Source organism: Anser anser, assembly GCF_964211835.1.
Source record: "Anser anser genome assembly, chromosome: 19".
In the NCBI taxonomy this organism is placed as follows: domain Eukaryota; kingdom Metazoa; phylum Chordata; class Aves; order Anseriformes; family Anatidae; genus Anser; species Anser anser.
Window position 1 is genome coordinate 8,325,824 of NC_139740.1, and position 17,178 is coordinate 8,343,001.

At 50.3% G+C, this 17,178-nt stretch overlaps 2 protein-coding genes across 6 annotated transcripts; both read left to right on the forward strand.

Moving 5' to 3' along the window:
• Window positions 1–649: 649 nt before the first annotated feature.
• Window positions 650–10,139, forward strand: SLC25A19 (solute carrier family 25 member 19). Of its 2 annotated transcripts, XM_083805629.1 has the most exons (7): window positions 650–768; window positions 946–1,073; window positions 1,555–1,710; window positions 2,507–2,677; window positions 3,658–3,841; window positions 4,918–5,048; window positions 6,269–10,139. In XM_083805629.1, exons 2-7 carry the CDS (start codon window positions 948–950, stop codon window positions 6,467–6,469), a joined length of 969 nt encoding a protein of 322 aa, XP_083661755.1. In that variant the 5' UTR covers window positions 650–768; window positions 946–947; the 3' UTR covers window positions 6,470–10,139. The 2 variants fall into 2 exon arrangements, with proteins under 2 accessions (XP_083661755.1, XP_083661754.1); XM_083805628.1 differs by lacking the exon at window positions 650–768 and having other exon boundaries at window positions 880–1,073.
• MIF4GD (MIF4G domain containing) lies at window positions 9,015–17,167 on the forward strand. 4 transcript variants are annotated; one of them, XM_083805636.1, is made up of 6 exons: window positions 9,015–10,833; window positions 13,184–13,319; window positions 14,080–14,189; window positions 14,505–14,660; window positions 15,384–15,476; window positions 16,154–17,167. In XM_083805636.1, the coding sequence occupies exons 2-6, from the start codon at window positions 13,238–13,240 to the stop codon at window positions 16,379–16,381; spliced, it is 669 nt and encodes a 222-aa protein (XP_083661762.1). In that variant the 5' UTR covers window positions 9,015–10,833; window positions 13,184–13,237; the 3' UTR covers window positions 16,382–17,167. The 4 variants fall into 4 exon arrangements, with proteins under 4 accessions (XP_083661762.1, XP_083661759.1, XP_083661760.1 ...); XM_083805633.1 differs by lacking the exon at window positions 9,015–10,833 and adding an exon at window positions 11,007–11,163; XM_083805634.1 differs by lacking the exon at window positions 9,015–10,833 and adding an exon at window positions 11,081–11,281.
• Window positions 17,168–17,178: the final 11 nt, after the last annotated feature.

A 17,178-nucleotide genomic window follows, 5' to 3' on the forward strand; every position in this document is an offset into this window, starting at 1 on the left:
TGCCTTACAGATCGTTTTCAGTTTTCTCTTGTTGCCTAAAGAAATGGAAGAGATGGGTTGTGCTAATGAGCGGTGTGGGCAGCTCTGCAGGTCGCTTTTCAGAGGCTGCTGCTCTGTTGGTTCTGCTGCTTCTCGCCAGCCTCCTCTCACAGGCAGGTAATGCCTCCGCCTTTTGTAGTGGGTTTTAACGTACAATAGGAAGAGGCCCACTGACATAACAGGCTTTTAGTGGTTACTCATAATTATGATCAAATACAGATAGTAGTCAAGGAGTGAATCAGAAATGCTAGCGTATTCCTGTTATTAGTTTTCATTTGCGCCAGCGAAGTCAGTATAGAAATTATTCACAGTATGGCTTGAAGTTTTGGGCACTTTTTTACAGTGCTATAGCAGGACATGCTCAGGAGCGTGTTAATTCGTACCTTGAAAAGTTTAGCAAAACTTTTTTTGTGCTTCTATAAAAAGCAACGTGCCTGTTGCTGTGATGGTAGGTTACGGTTAAGGAACAGCTGCTTTCCACTTAGGGACTCTGCTCAGACCTGCCGTTCCCCTCATTCCCCACCTCCCCCCCCTTCCCCAGCACCCCAGGGGCGCTGCTCGACCCTCAGCAGCCCCGCACCGCCTTCATTTCACGACCCCGATGCAGCGAGAGGGGGGCGGCAGGGCCCAGTCCCCCCTGAGGTGAGCGGGGCTGCGGGACTACAACTCCCAGCGTGCCCCGCGGCGCGCAGGCGCAGCGCGGCGCCCGGCAGGCGGCTGAGGCGGCGGGTGGGGCCCGCGGCGGGAGCCGGCCGGCACCGAGCGGGCCCGGAGGGGCGAGGGGAGGCTGAGGGGGGGAGTCGGGGTGAGGGGAGGCTGCGGAGCCCGCGGGGTGAGGGGCGGTTTGGGGGCGGGGGGCTGCGGGTGAGGGCTTGGGGAACGGTGCTGAGGGGGCTCCCCGGACAGGCATGGTGGGCTACGACCCCGAGGCCAAGTGCGTCTCCACGGTGGAAGCGGCCGCTGCGGGATCAGCCTCCGGCTTCGTCACCCGCGTCCTGGTCAGTCCCTTGGATGTCATCAAGATCCGCTTCCAGGTACTCGGCTCGGGGGCGGGGGGGGCAAGGAGCCCTCGTGGAGCAGGGCTGGGGTGGTGCTGGGCGAACGGCTCGCGCCTGCACACAGCGCTAATTCTGCGCATCGGCCTTCGCCTCTGTCAGATGCAGGTCAGGCAGCGTGGCAGGGCTGGCCTGCACCTACCAGTTACTGACGTGACTCGTACATCTCAATGGGATCATGCGTTTTCTTACTTTGTTCTCTTTTTCTAAATGATCTCAATCATCTAGTTTAATTTCCACTGTCAGCCCTACTGATAGCCTTTGCATTGTTTGTATGCTTTTACTGTTTAGAGACCTACGTAAATCGCGTCCCAGTCAGGTCTAGATGTGATTCTGAGGAAGGCAGAATGTCTTCGCTTAGCATTGGTCGGCTCTTAGGGTTGTGAGTTCCTGAACGGGACACTTCAGCATCACTGAAACGTGATGTGGAATTGAAAATATTTTTTCGGTTTTCTTCCAGCTTCAGATTGAGCAGATCTCCTCCAGAACCCCGGGGGCTAAGTACCATGGCATCTTGCAAGCTGTACAGCGCATCTTCCAGGAGGAGGGGTTGGCAGCCTTCTGGAAGGGCCACGTTCCTGCCCAGTTCCTTTCAGTGGGCTACGGAGCTGTTCAGGTAAGGTGACCAGACATCAGCCGGGCCCAGTGTACCTCTGTAGGACTCTGCTATTCAGACTGGCTGCATGGGCAGATGCAGAAAGGTAGAAAGGTCTAGGTTTACCTTGGCTGATTCGAGGCAGCTCTAGTCACAGATGAATTGTTGTATAATGTTGGTGTCTAATTCCTAAATTAATTTTCCTGAGCTTGCTGAACGGAGCTTAATTCTGCCTGGCCAGCCTGGAGCACAGCAAGAGTAAACTCAGTTTGCTCTCTGTCTGGTGTTGCAGACAAGCCTGTTTGCTCCTGACACTTGGTTTAGCTCTTAATGTTCTAAGTCTGTGTAGTTTTTTTTTGCTCTGGTTCACATTTTCTTAGCAAGCTGTTAGGGCAACACAGTCAATGAGGCTGAATTGACAGTATTTTGCACAGCATTGTTATGCTTTATTTTTAAGTATTAGCAATATATTTTATGATCAGTGGTTCAGAGAGTAATGGGTACCGTATCTCTAATATAGCAAATACTTTTTGGGATATATAGAGCACAAAGATGAGTTTTCACAGCTCTAAATGCCAGATGCACCAGAAGTATCAGAGATCAGAATACCACAAGCATTCTTAAGGCCACTCAGTGATTTTCACAAGGCATTCTTTGAGCACATGCTCCAACAGGTTGCAAATTGGAGGACTTTTGAAGGACAGAGGGAGGAGGTGGTTACAAGCTGTGGGTGGAGCTCTTGGTGAGATGAAAGAAGAGAAGGAAATCTGTGTCAGTGATAAGAACTGACTCCTTGACCTGTGTTTGTTTCTGTAAGTTCATGGCATTTGAAAGCTTGACCAAACTGGTGCACAATGTCACCTCATACAATGCCCGCGATTCCTTTGTGCACTTCATCTGCGGTGGACTGGCTGCTTGCACGGCCACTGTTGCAGTTCAGCCCGTTGACACACTACGCACCCGCTTTGCTGCTCAGGGTGAGCCAAAGGTATGGTTCTGAATTCGATGTTTGGAATTATTATCTATCGCAGTAGCAATTTTTCATTTGTATGGATACGGGAAGTACGGAAAAGTACATAACAGTCTGTGGGTTAGCGTAAAGGAGCAGGTGCTGTTGTTGGGCAATGTTTGTGTTGTTGCCAAGATATCTTCTGTGCTGTTGACATTAGCTTTCTTAATTATGTTTTGCTGGGCCTGTTTTTGTTTGACTCCTGACAGGTGATCCAGAAAGGAGAAGCTGTCCTTATCAGGATAACTCGATTTTCGTTTTGGCTGTTGGCCAGTTACAGAATACAGTCCCTAGCCAGTTGTACGTTGCGTGTTTCAAACTTTCCACTTACACAGAGTCATGTTTAGATCATGGTGGGGATGAAACCTGAAACCTTTCACCTGTGTTTCTTACCCTTTCTTATGCAAGAACTGGTCTCCATGCTAATTAAGTCTGTAGTAACAAGACACGTGTGAGTTTGTATCACAACCGTTTCTGTTTTTTGTCTTAGCCTGCAGTAGAATCACAATATGTATTATATTAATTCTGTTGCAGGACCAAGCAGAGCTGTTAATAAGAGAATTAAGTAATTATGGCAGTGATGCAAGTGGTCTCAGCCCACAGCTCAGGTCTGTGCCTTATTTCTTGCCCTCAGAAGCACAGCTTGGATGTGGGATGTGATGTCAGCCCAGGCCTTTCAGTGCAGAGCTAACGATCCATTCATTCAATTAGTCTCTTGTGGCTCAGACTTAGGTTGGAATTGTCAGCTTTATTAAAAGAGCCACAAGGGCTCAGCTAAGAATACTGCGTGAAGATGTGCAGAATCGCTTTGTTCGTCGCTCTGTGCTGAAAACCAGTCAGTTGTATTTTGGGCAGCGGGAAATTCTTATCCTCTTTACCAGGAAATATCCTGACCTTTTGGGCTGATGTTTTTAAGCCTGTTTTACTGGCGAGTCAGCAGCATCTTCTTTATCGTCTAGATCTATCACAACCTTCGCCATGCGGTGGTGACCATGTACCAAACAGAAGGGCCTCGGACGTTCTATAGAGGTTTGACCCCCACAATCATTGCCATCTTCCCATATGCTGGTCTCCAGTTCTCTTTCTACAACACTCTGAAACAACTGTCTGAATGGATGATTCCGGCTGAAGGAAAGGAAGGAGGTAGGCACTTGGGACAGTGAAGTCTGTGATCTGGAAGGAAAGAGAGGGTGAACACTAGTTTGGGAGACTGTCATAAGCTCAATTTTCTGTCCCGTCTGTCCTTTTTCAATGCAACCTCTGCAAAGCATCTCAATTTCCCATCTTTTATTCTTACCCCTGCATGTATACTGTACAAGTAAGTAGAGTGAAGTTTACAAATAACTCATTTTATGGAATGACCGTGATGGAAACATGGTTAGATGGGAAACTGAAGTGTCACAGGCCAGAGGGTGTTCTTTCTTGAGCTGTGTCACATTACTCATACCATGGGAAGACCGTGCTGGCATAATCTTTCTCTCAATTTCAATAGCGCTGTACAAACAGGACTCTGAGATTTCCTCAGTAAATCTGTCTGTGGGTTCCAGCACAGCTGTTAGAGCAGAGGGTTCATTTATTCTAATTTAAAACTACTTGATTTGATATTCCTGTGTTGATTTCCAGCTCCATTATAAAAGAGCCTCGTCTTGATGCAACCTGTCACCTTGACAATTCTGGAGGCTAGTGCCTCCCAGAGAGAGAGTGGATGCTGGGTAAATGTGTTTAGGTTCCTCAACAGAATTTCTTCAGATGGGGGAACTAGACTTTTCAATATCATGTCTGCATATTTACTTTTAAATGGCTGATACTGATGGTGGTTTTGTGCTGTGAACTCATGTATGTCAGGAAAAAGACTAATACCATAAAATTAATTTCTCACAAGACTTTGTGAAATCAGGCAGTGTCAACGTGTGACTTAAATTGACTTATTGTGGATGGGAGCGAGCAGTCAGAAGCGCAAGGTTTCCAGTGGGAAACCTTCCTTTTACTGGGAGCCATGAAAACTTTTCTATCCGGTAGTGACAGGTTCTCTGGTGACTCTTTCTTTTGTGCATTGCTACTTGGTAGGTAAAAATCATAACTCAGTGCAATGATGGTGTGATTTTAAAGGGTCGTCTTGTGCAAGGTTATTTTAATTTACCTCTCATGACTTTTTAATCTGAACTTCCCGCTAATCCTCTTTTCTCCCTCTGCTATCTTCTCCCCTTTCTGCTTCTCAGGCAATGTTAAAAACCTTGTTTGTGGCAGCTGTGCTGGAATCATCAGCAAAACCCTCACTTACCCTTTTGACCTGATCAAAAAACGACTGCAAGTGGGTGGCTTTGAGCGTGCCCGAATAGCCTTTGGGCAGGTGAGAAATGTTTGAATTGCCTGGTTTTCATGAGGGTGGATTCACATCAAGACAAGAAGCCAGTCATCACTAGAATGCAGTGGTGATTCACCAGTGGTACCTGTTGTGTTCATATACTGGTTGGCAACTTCTGGGAGCTAATTGTTCTTGTTTAATAATGGGAATAGCTGTGTGAATAAATTGATCTATTTTATGATATTGTCCAGCATACCCGTGCCTTGCCTTCTCTTCCATCTTCGTCAGGCAGGCTGTCTTGGAGCTGGGGATTAGTTAGTCAGACAAATGGGGGTTGATTTCCTTTATTCTTCTGCTTGCTGCCTGGTATTTGTGATTCAGGAGCGAATGACTGGCAGGGGATTACACTGGCTTTATGCTGGGATTGCCTGCCAGTATCCTTTTCTGCAATTACTGTTTTGATGCAAAGAATGGGCACCAAGTGTTCAGCATACGTCTCATGTACCAGAACATCCTGAAACTCAAAGTAAATTAAATGCTTCTGGTGTTCTTAAGCACCATCTGCAGCACCTGGAAATATACTTTAGGGCATATACAGATCTTTCAAGGAGCTATCTCTTTTTTTCCCTGAAGAGTAGAAGTTTTCTTTTTTTTTTTTTCTTTCAAATTATGTGGATCTGAGAAGTAAATCAGTCTGTACCTCAAGAAACTTTGGGACAGGAATTTGAAACCTTAACCCATTGCATTGGATGCTTCTTTTCTTCCAGTGAGGTTCAGAATTTGTTCTTAGCACTGATGTGTCACGTTGTTAAACCTTCATGGTCTGAAGTGATGACATACAGACAGCTAATTTATAGACTTCTAAGTGCTGTAGCTGTGTTTTCTGCATGTCAGAAAACTGAAAAGCTATCTCTCCTTAGAGAGTGAAGAAGATGGCAAACAGTAGCAGCACGATCTGAAATAATTGCTTTACAAACTCCTACCATAAATAATACATGCTGTTGTGACATAAAGATTTTATGGGCATTCCGTTAGAATGATCTGCTCAAGCCAGTGCTGATGCAAAATGCGTACTTTCTCTCTAGCAGCACGAACAACCTGACTCTCTGAAACTTTCAGGTAGTTATAACAATAGCCAGAAAAGCATTTCTGGGATGCATGTCTAGATTATGTTTCTGTGGTATAGCTCGGGGCTCTCTGTGTTCTCTCCCAGGTAGGCTCTCTTGGGTTTCTTCTCCTTTAACCTTTTCACCATTCTTTCCCAGGTGCGGATGTATAGGGGTCTGCTGGACTGCCTAAGGCAGGTCATGCGAGAGGAGGGCCTGGGTGGATTTTTTAAGGGCCTTTCGCCCAGCTTGCTGAAGGCTGCTGTCTCTACTGGCTTCATCTTCTTTTCCTATGAGCTGTTCTGCAGCCTGTTGTGTGCCCTGAAGAACACTGACAGCACCGAGAGGAAGGAAAGCTGAAAGGGGCATGTGTTTGGCTACCTGGTGTTCTCCTGGAGGAGGGAAACTGAAGGCTTTGCTCTGTCTGTATCATGTTGGAAATGTCAGAGCTCCCAGAGTTCCACCAGCCTGGAGGAACTGACGTCCTGGGACCAAGCAGGAGGAGAAGGTGACTGCAGTTCTGCTAACGACACTGAAATGCTCTGCTGGAAGCTGTTAAACAGAGCACTTGTTTGTTCTGTCTCCTCTAATATCAGCGCACATTTAGTGAGGGGAGGAACCAAGCATCCAGCTACTTAGCAGAGCCTGTGCTCTGCAAAGACACCCGGGAGAGTGGGTGAATTCCTGTGCTTGCACAGGAGGGATCTCTGATCACAGAGAGGGATCCTGGCTAGCTGCTGCTGCTTAACCGACGTGATGCCACTTCTTAGCACTAAATCTGCACAGCTTTATTTCCTTGCTTGTGGTCTGCTGTTGGCAGCGTATTCTTTTCTCTGTGTTGCACAGGTAGCTCTGCACCGCTGTTGTGAAGTCAGCTAAAACCTCTTTAGTGTGCACAGAGCCTTCGTTTTCCTTTTCTTTGCTGCAAATTTTGTCTTGATTGCCACTCACTGGCTGTGTGTCCTCAGCCACTTTAAACACAGTATCTTAGTGGATCATGCTGACTTCAACTCATTCTGGTGAGCTTGGCTGTATCGTAAGTGCCCATTTCTCTTCCTGTGTGTCTTGCCATATCTCTCTTAAGGTTTTGCACTGTTTTGGTCATGCTTTTTCCAAGTAGACCCTGAGATGAAGAGCCCCGCTTTATGGGGTTTCAGCGCACAAGCCCAATTCTTACTACAGGGTGTTTTGCTTCCCTGCTGAGTGAGTAAACAAATGCTGTGTAGAGTTTTAGAAATATTTAATCTACATTGGAATACTGAAGGAAAGTCCTGTGGAAAGTACTGAAGTCTTTTTAAAAAAATACCACCTTTGAATGTTTCTAGACAGTATCTCTGTATTGGTCTCAAAACATTTCTGAACCTCAGTCCTACAGTGGTGCTAGCAAATGAAAATGTTTTGACAGGAATAGCTGAAGTGACAGAACTGAACATCAAATTGGAGTTTTTCAACTGGTGTTTAACGAGAAAAGGACTATTGAATTATAGCTGGAGAAGTGTTTTTCTTGAGTTTCAAAGATTTTACAAATGGTTTTAAAAAAACACTCTGAATTATGTAAAAGGGAAGAGAGGAAAATGACTTTCTTCCTCCTCTTTTATTCTGTTTTTTTTCAAGCTGAGCAGGGCGTAGCTGGACCAGTGTGTGGAAGGCAGGCCTCCAAGGAAGAGCCAGTGTGATACAAAAGCACGTTAGTCATCTGGTGAATGGTAAAAAGGGCAGAGCACTGCAATTATTTCGAGGATGGTTTGATGGTTCTTCTCTTAACGCAGTTCTCTGTGGCTTTCTTTCAATATTCAGGGTGTTAATCCCAAATGGTCTGGCCAAATTCCAGCATGACCAATTCCATTCTGTTGACGCAGCTTCTCCTGGCAATGTGGATTGCGTATCAGTGTTACTCACTTATCCTGAACTATTGTGAGAGGCTGTTTTTAAAGAGCAGCTGTTTCACTTGTGGGTGAGATATCCAGCGAGATTCCTTGCAAGCCCGGGGCAAATAAGCAAAATAACTTTGTGTCTGCTGTGGTTTGAGATCTGTGAGTGCACAGTGGCTGTTTCACTGCAGATGACTTTGAGAACTATATAAAATTAGATTGACTGAGCGGTGTTAGGTAGGAGGCTGATATATGAACCTTTCAGAGTGTTAAATGCATGCACTGAAAAGATGGGCAGTTTTTCTCAATATTCCTTGCATTTCTCCTTTAAGCAAAGTTTTGTCAAAGTGCCTTGATTCCACTGGCATTTTTCTGTTACCTAGGTTCTTCTGAGAGCTCCCCAAAACGTTCTTAGAAATGTTTTGCATTTGTTTACTGTTTATCCGTTGTTCTTGGAAGACATTGTAGCCTGTAATGTCTTGGAATACATCATAACCAGTGAAGAACTTAGCCTTCTGATGTCCTTTGGAGGCCGAGAAATATCTCGTTTCAAAACAGGCACGAACAGGTTGGGATTGTTACTGCCTTTTGGCTACTGCTAGAGAGGAATGCTGTCATGGTTAGCAGGGATAGGACTGGCTACAGCAGAAGTTTTTCCATGCTGACCTAGACCTCCATACCCCTGTAGGAAACGTGGACCCATCCATCCTGTTTAACATTACAAGACTCTTGTTTTCCATGTTATGTGAAAGAGCTGCTGTTCATCTGCACACAATAGAGGGAAGCTGGTTAGGAACTCAGCGGTGGGAAATGGAAGCTCTGGAACAGAGGATGATTTTCTTTGCTTTTCACAGGGGTCAAAGACTGAAGAGCACAAAACTGTGCTGTTAGGGTGATGTCCCTGGAGTGCGCTGCGAGGTGATGCAGGCAAGGAGCTTTCGGGTGCGTGCAACCTGACTGCTCCTAAGAGGGGGCAGCAGTGGAGAGTGCAGAGCAGCTCCTCTCTGGGGTAATTTTTTTCTCCACCCTGCATTAAATGCGCTTGCCTCCAACAGATGGCAAAGTCGAAGTTTAAGTTGTGCCAGTCTGGTGTGGACTCCAGAAGAAGCACTCCGTGGGCAGAGCACTTTGGTGCACAGCCTGGTTTATAAATCCCTTTGGGCTGCTAAGTATAGGCCTGTAAAGGCAGCTGCTCTTTCAGTGAGGGGAGGAGAAAGAGGTGATGACCCTAACTGTAGAACATGAGAAGCTGCATCTTAGTCACTTTGTCTCTCGCCTTTGGTCAGCAGCATCCGTCCCTCTGACATGCACTTGGCTGATGGGGAGTCACTGCTGGGGAAGGGACTGTGACAGGAGCGTTGTTTTCTCTTAGGCGTGAGACTGGTTTCGTGCAAAGAACTAGGGGACAGGTCTTACTGCTGATGCTGCTCCAGCTAAACCCGCTCACGCCACTGAATCTAAGTTCTCTAGAATTAGAGGAGCAGGAGACAGGAGAGAGCTGTAGTCCCCTTGTTCTTCCATATGCTGGAACAGAATTTTTCGTAGAAACTACACACTGGATCAGCCCACTTGAAGCGAATCCACACAGCGGGTGACGTGCTGTGAGGCTGTTGGGTTGGCTGGGGTTCACTGAGGCAATGCTGTCAGTGGGGACATGCGTTGCCTGAAATTCCCCTCCCAAGCCGCTCAGCAATTTGTTTTCTTCTAGTGCCTTTTCTCATCAGGATGTCCAAAAGCACTTTGGCAGGTAAACGTTACACGCAAGTCACGCGGTGGTTGTGGGATCCACCACAGCTCTTAGCCTGCCTCGGGCAGGACCTTTACGCACAAACTCCGCGATGAATGCACTGCTTCCTCTAGCACTGACCGGCTCTTTGAGTTCCTTGGACAGTCGTCTTCTCAGGAGGCTCATCCAGAGCTGTGTAGCATCATTTTTAAAACGAAATGAATGTTTTACAGTCGGTTCTGGAATGGGCTGTTTGTATTCGGGTTTAAGTTTTTATTGTGGTGCAGAACTGTCATTCTCTGCGGCGTTTTGCTGTGTTGTTCGGGTGGATCTTTCGCAGCTGCTGTAGTCTGAAAGCATCTGAGCACAAAGTGCACGAAGTGTGTGGCTACCTTTAGAAAGACTGAACATTAAATATTTTGTTATGCTCGTGCCTGGCTGCAGTTTTTCATTCCTTCCCTCCTGGCGGGTACGCGCAGTTGGACCTCACAGGACTACCGTGGCCCTCCTGCTGCCTGGAAGGGAAAGATAAGGAGGGCCCGCCCGGAGCAGCAGGAGCCGTCTGGTTTTCCCTTCCTTCGCTGGTTCCTGGGCGGTCATCACAAGCAGGCAGAGCTGTCCCTTCCCCCTGAGACACAGGTGATGCTTTCGACGCTGTTGAGAGCTGAAGGGCTCTGCGCAGCCCCATCCCACTGCCTGTCGGAGCCACGCCGTTTGTCCCGAGCCACAAACCCACGGTGGATGAGTTCAGACTTTGTTTGTACCTAGCCAGGCCGCCCTGCGCTGCAGAAAATGTTGACAAACTGCTCATTCTGCATTTCCTGAGGCTGCTCTCCGTTCCCAGCAGCCCGGCTGCTCTGCTGTTTGCTAAACGCTGCTGAAGCTTCAGCCCCGGAGGGATCTTCCTCTGTGGGAGCTCGGAGAAAAAAATGTGAAGTGCGTTACACCCCAGCAGCGAGCTGCTTTAACACATCTCTTTCCTGATTTTTTTCCCTCCTATTTTTATATACACACACACAAATTCAGCAGAAGGCAGACCTGTGCCTGCTCAGAGCCTCTCTTTCTGTAGCTCACCCGAGCCGGGAGGGAAAGCAACGCGATTTCCACCTGGAGCCGGAGGGGCAGAGGTAGGCGCTGCCCTCGGACACTGCCCGGGGGTGGGGGGGAGATGCCGGGGGGCAGCCGGCTGGGGCCGGGGGGGTCCCGGGGATGTCCCGGGGGGGGTCCCGGGGGCAGCCCCGCCGCCCGCCGTGGCCCGGCGCTTGCAGGCGGTGGCGCTGCGGCGGCTGCCGCCGCTCTCCCGGCTCGGCCCGGCCCGGCTCTGCCCTCCCCCGGCTCGGGCGAGGAAATGACCTAAGAGGAAACCCGGGCCGAGCCGGGGCTGCGGGGCCCGGGACGCTCCGGCCATGTCCCTGCGCCCCAGCGGCCGAAGGACGGAGCGGGGGCGGCCCGGCAAGGTCGGTGGGGCTGCGGCCGGTTCCCCCTGCCCTGCCCCGGGACCCTCCGTCCCCGGCGCCCTTCGGCTTCCCCCAGCGGGGCAGAGGCAAAGTTGGGGGTTCAGGAGGGCAGGAGGAGGTGGGACGGGGGTCCCGGGGGGCTGTGGGATGCCCCTCAGGGGGCTGTGGGTGCGTGGTCGGTGGTGGCAGAGGAGCCTCGCTGCTCTTCTCCCCTTCTGAGCGATGTTTGGGGCATGTCCAGCCCTTCCCGACGGGGATAACCCCATAGGGTAGGGTGCTGCCATGCAGGGGGCTGATTCCCAGTGGAGTGGGGAAGCCAAACCCGACCAGGTCCTTCCCCAGTTGGCTCCTCTCATGGGGACCGTTTGCAGTGAGTGTTTACCCCTGGGAAATGCTGTGCCTGCTGTCACCCTTTGCCACCAGGCAGGCGGTGCCGCCAGCAGGACTTCTAGTGCAGACAGGGCCCGGCGGGTTTTGCACTCACACACTGCGTTTGCTGCGAGCAGGGTTATTTGGCCCCGCAGTACAAAGCAGCGGTGCCCATCCCCAGGGAGCCCTGGGGAAGGATGATCCCGGAGAGGCGCTGGGCGGTGGCGGCACAGACGCTGCCAGACGAGCTTGGGCGCTTCCTGCGAGCTGCGAACTGAGCGGAGCTGAGCTCTCGCCAGGTTCTCTCCACGCACAGCGCTGCCGGTGGGACACGGGGCTACTGCTGAGCTCGGGCTGCAGCGCAGAATGCTCTGAGTGCAGGTACAGAGGGAGAGAGCTGGCAGAGTGCAGAGCAGAGGGCGGGTGGGAAGGTGTTTGCCAACCAGGCGCTGCATTGGGAGTGCCTGGCTGCTTGGGAATCCCTCCGGGGAGGAAACCACCGTGCAGTCCGGGGGCAGGTGGCACTACGCAAGTGAGAGTTTGGGTTTGTTGTCAGCCCCCGTGGGGCAGGGTCTGCCCTGGGCCTCCCCAAGAGGCAGGCGAGGAGGGCAGAGCTGGGCCTCTCCCCCGCCAGCGAGCTCCGCTGTCTGCTCTGGGTTATTACGTGCTGTGCCAGGGCTTCGTGGCAAGTAGGGGTCAGGCTGTTTGCGACCCGTTTCTGTGCCTCTAAAGGGCAATGGGCTCTTCAGCTTTAATCGGGGTAGGGACCTGTTTGCACAGAAGGGTGACTAACGTCCGCGGAATTTCGACGAGCTGGCAAAACTCATTTGGCGGATTGCCTTCTCCCGGATTGCGCTGTAGGTCTGGCGGCCTGGCATTTTGCATCCAGCAGCTTGTCTCGTGTGTGTGTCAAAGGAAGCCCTTCCTCCCTGTGCCGGGTGTTACCCTCTTGCCATCTTTGCTGCACCACAAAGCAGAAGAAAATTAATCTAGAGAGTGTTCAGCAGTGCCGTTTGTATGCAGTGAGCTGTGCTTTGCTGCAGAGGGATGAGATGGGAGCTGTTGTGGGATTTGGATGAAGAGCTTGCTGTGTTTTGCTGGGAGTTGAGGGAGTCTGGCTCTGGTGCAGGAGAGAGGCTTGGCTCGCACTGGATAGGGTGGATTGGATGCTTAGGTGCTGGTTTGAATTTTCCCAGGCTTTGCGTGAAATTAGATGAATTGCTGTTTCAAAGGCACAAGGGAGTGGCTGCACGGGGCACTCCTGCATATGCTTCCCCACGGTATAGCCACAAGGAAGCCTAATGAAGGGAGGTAGTTGTTATATCTGGGGGTTGCCTTGGTGTGCTGTCCAGTTTGAACCTGCAGATCAATAGACTGAAGCGCAGTTTTCACATCAGAAACATGTAAATGCTCTGAAGATGAAGCCCAGAAGTTTGTTGTCATAGGCTGTTAGGAAGCAAGGCTTAAAGAGATGTGGGAGTGAGGCTTTGCTCAGATTTAGGGCTGGAGCTGGATGCCCTAATAACAGAGGATTTTTCTCGGGAGCTGGGGGGCTGTCAGGGTAAAAGCATGGGCTCCAACACTAGCTGGGATTTGCAAAATGGCTAGGAGAACATCTAGGCCAACTAAACCCTGTTTGCTCTTTTCCCAGGGGCTGCCACCAGCACATCTGTTCCCCTGATTCTGCCGTTGGAGGAAGCCGGTCATGGGGGAAACAGGCAGAGAAGAGTATAAAATACAGTCGTTTGACACCGAGACTCAGAAGCTGCTGAAAACAGCACTCAAAGGTCAGCAGGCTTTCTTGTAGCTCCTCTGCCACGCTCAGCTTGGCTAGCCGATGAGGCTGGGTGCTCGGACACCTTCTGCTAACATCAGTTGCCAAGTGCAGAAAAGCTGTTCTGTAAATGCTGTTTGTCCAGGACTGGGTCCCATAGGTGAAGCTGTTCTGAGAAGCTGTTTGCTCCCTGCCTCTTCTTGCGCCTCCCTCCACTGCCACCTCCCCACTCCTTAATGGTGCAGCCCTTCAGATCCAGCTCCTGGTTCTCAGGGAATTGTGCTCATCACTGTGACTTTCTCACATTTCGGGTACCTTCCTCTCCTGCTTTCACCTCCCCAGCTCTGACCTCTCAGTCCTCTCCCTGTACCCAGTTCCTGCTCCTCCCGGCCCCTGGGGTCTCCTGCTCATGTCTCTGGTCAAAGCCCAGGGGCAGTCTGCACGTCTGGCTCCTGCTAACCCTAACTTCAAAGCAGTGCTGGGATTTCAGATTCAGATCAACTTCTTGCTTCTCCTTATTATTGTGCTTTTCTCCATCACTTCCCCATCTTGTTGGCTGTGTCTCCAGCCAGAGAGGACCATTGGAGATGGTATCTCCAAAGCAGCTGGTGTGCAAAAGGGGCAGTGGGAGTGAGCATGAGTTTTTCCACCATATAATGTGGTTGTACTAGGCTCCAGCTAGTGCTAGGCCAACCCTGGCTGCTTCCTAGGCACCCCAGAGCAAGCAGGGCACAAAATGTACTGGATCCTGGCAGCGTTTCTCTTCTCTGCAGACCCCAGCAGCGTGGACCTGGACAAAGTGGCCAATATTATAGTGGACCAGTCCCTCAAAGACTGTGTGTTCAGCAAGGAGGCAGGGCGCATCTGCTACACCATCATCCAGGTAGGAGATCCTTGTGTCCAGACAGTGAAACGTCGTCAACCTGCGCAGGTTATTGCTAGGCAGGGGCAAGAGGGGCTTCTTTCCAGCCCTGCACTCTGACCCTTCAGCCAGCTTTTCTCTTCTTCCACTTGCCCCCTGCAGTGGCAGGATCCAGCTGTTCAGCTGGTGAGTGCAGGCAGTTAGTTGCGCCTTCCATGCCCCCCTGGGCATCGCAGGAAGGTATCTGGATGGTCCTGCATCACCCAAGTACCAGCACCCCCCTGCCCTTCTCACATCCCGATTTCATCCCTCCGTCCTGCTTTTGTGGGGTCGCAGGCAGAGAGCAAACAAGTGGGCCAGAGCGTCTTCCGGAGGAGCCTGCTGAACCGGCTGCAGCAGGAGTACAAGGACAGAGAGGATCTGCGCACCCGGTCGCTACAGGCATGGATCTGCTACGTCACCTTCATCTGCAACATCTTCGACTACCTGAGGGTAAGGAGCTGGAGCAGGAGCACCCGGCTACTGCCGCCTAAGGGTGCCAGAAGAGCCCAGGGGTCCAGGGCAGGGGTGTTGGACGTGTGTTACACAGTGCCCTAAGGCCACAGCTCAGCAGTGCAGGGGACAGAGCCAGTTCTCAGCATAAGGATACTCCCAGGCAGGCAAACAGCCTTGGAGAGGCAGAGCCAGCTCTGGGAATAGTCGCAAAGTCTGAGCTTCCTTGTTTTGTACCCGGTGTTTGAAATCCCCTCATTTGACTGCTCCTGAATGTCCTAGATCGAACTAGTTGCTGTTCGGTCCAAGGGGAACTGCATTTTGTTTAGTCACGTGGGTGCTCAAATCATTTCTAGCCCACGTATTGACGGAGTTTGTCTGCAAGCCTTTGCTGCAGTGTGTGCATTTGGATGCCTGCTTGGTGTACGTGTAAAAATGATGCAATTCCTGCAGGCAAGAAAAATGCTGTTACAACAAGCGCATTTCCCATGACTACCTGCTTACATTTAAAAATAGATGTTTTCACATCGTTTTTTCAGTTTCTCTGGCTCCTGGAGACTCAAATCTCTGGTCTGCTACATAAATCCCACCGATGCTGCATTTGGCAGCACAACTGAATTCTGCTTCCGTCTTTGAAAAGCAGCAGGGGGAGAATTCTTTAAAATAGCTGCAGCCTCTTCCCTTTCTGCCACCAGGCTGACAGTAGGTCCTGTGTCTTTACAGGTGAACAACATGCCCATGATGGCTCTGGTGAACCCCGTTTATGACTGTCTGTTCCGACTGGCACAGCCTGATAGCCTACGGAAGGAGGAAGAGGTGAGTGCAGGGAAGAGGGGTGCTCGTGTGCTTGTTGTCCAGCCAAGGACCAGCAGAAAGCACAGCCCTGGAGGGATGCAGAGAGGGCTGGGGCAGAGGAGAGCTTTTAAGGCCAGGCAGGAGCTTCCCTCCCCCATATGTGCTGGAAGAAGACTTGCTGGACGGGAGGATTTGCAGCCCAGAAGGAAGCAGGATGGTGTTGGTTCTGACTCCCTTGCCTAGGATGCATGTCCTCCCTTTGCATGGCTTTTTCCCCCTGTTGCCCAAATGATGGGAGAGACCCAGCAGTCCAGCTGTTCCTCGAGATAAGGGCTGTCCTGCATTATGCAGGTTCACCTCCTGTCATGGGAGAAAAATGCAGACGACTTTCAGTCCTTGTGGACATCTTGCAGGAAGTTAACATTTTTCTACGTGTTGCTGGTGCATTTTTCTCGTAATTTTGTTTGTGAGGCAGGGGAGTTCACAACATGCTTTTCCAGCACTTTGCCAGAACCAACACGCAGCCCCTCCTGCCTCCTGGGTCACAGCAACTTGTGGGAAGCAGAACTGTCACTTCTTGGAAATTCAGAGCAAAGGCAACAGCATGAGTTGGTCTATGAGTGACTGATGGGGACCTCCAGAGATATGCCAAAGCTCCCCCTACCTTTGTACTCAGCTGTCTTCTCTTCCTTCTGAAGGTGGACTGCTTGGTGCTGCAGCTCCATCGCATTGGCGAACAGCTGGAGAAGATGAACTCACAGCGGATGGATGAGCTCTTCTCCCTCCTCCGAGATGGCTTCCTTCTGCAGGAAGGGCTCAGCTCCCTGTCCCAGCTCCTGCTGCTGGAGATCATCGAGTTTCGGGCCGCCGACTGGAAGATGACGGACGCTGCCCAGAAATACTATTATAGCGAAGTGACAGATTAACCCCTCTACGGCAGAGGTGGAGAGATGTCCCCAGCACTTTCACCAGCAAGCTTCATACCAAGTTTGAATTTCTTCTCATATTAATGTTTTCCTAGCACTTCCTGTAAATAGGATTTATTCTGGCTAGAGCCTCTGGGCACATAACTATCAGTATCAGTCTGCAGCTGGTGCTAGCCTGACTGGATCTTTAGAGAGGTGGGAAGGGTAGGGCACATTTAAGCCAGCAAGTTCTTCCACTCATTTTGTTTAATGATGTGCTGCTGCCAGCAAAAGGCAAGGAAGGCTTCTAGCTCAAACCAGCATTTCATACAACTGTTAAGGAAAGCACAGTTTAGGCTGCAAGCATTTTGGTTCACCCAAGAGCCAGCAGAGCTGAAGGAGGCAGAAGGGAAATCTTTCACAGCTCACAGTCCCAAAACAGGTTGTATCTGGTCGTCTGGGACAAGTTACAGAAAGTACTGTGGTCGGATGCCTCACAAACAGCTCATCCAAGTGCTACATGTCCCTCCTTCCAGCACGCTGGCAGCACCTGCATGCAACACAGCCTTCACCACTGGTCACTAGCCACCAAAACCTGCCACGGGGCAGCCTGCAGCAGGACAGGTCCCTGAGCACACGTAGCTAGAAACAGGTTTTATAAATTTTATACAGTGACTGTTTTTTCAAAATTTAGTGAGTTTCAAATACAGTATGTTTCTTATGAGACTAAGAATGGGAGAGGAAGAAAGAAAACCAAAATAGTTTAAATAAATGTTTTTTTTTTTTCTAATAAAAGTTTTCCACTAACACGTGCCCTG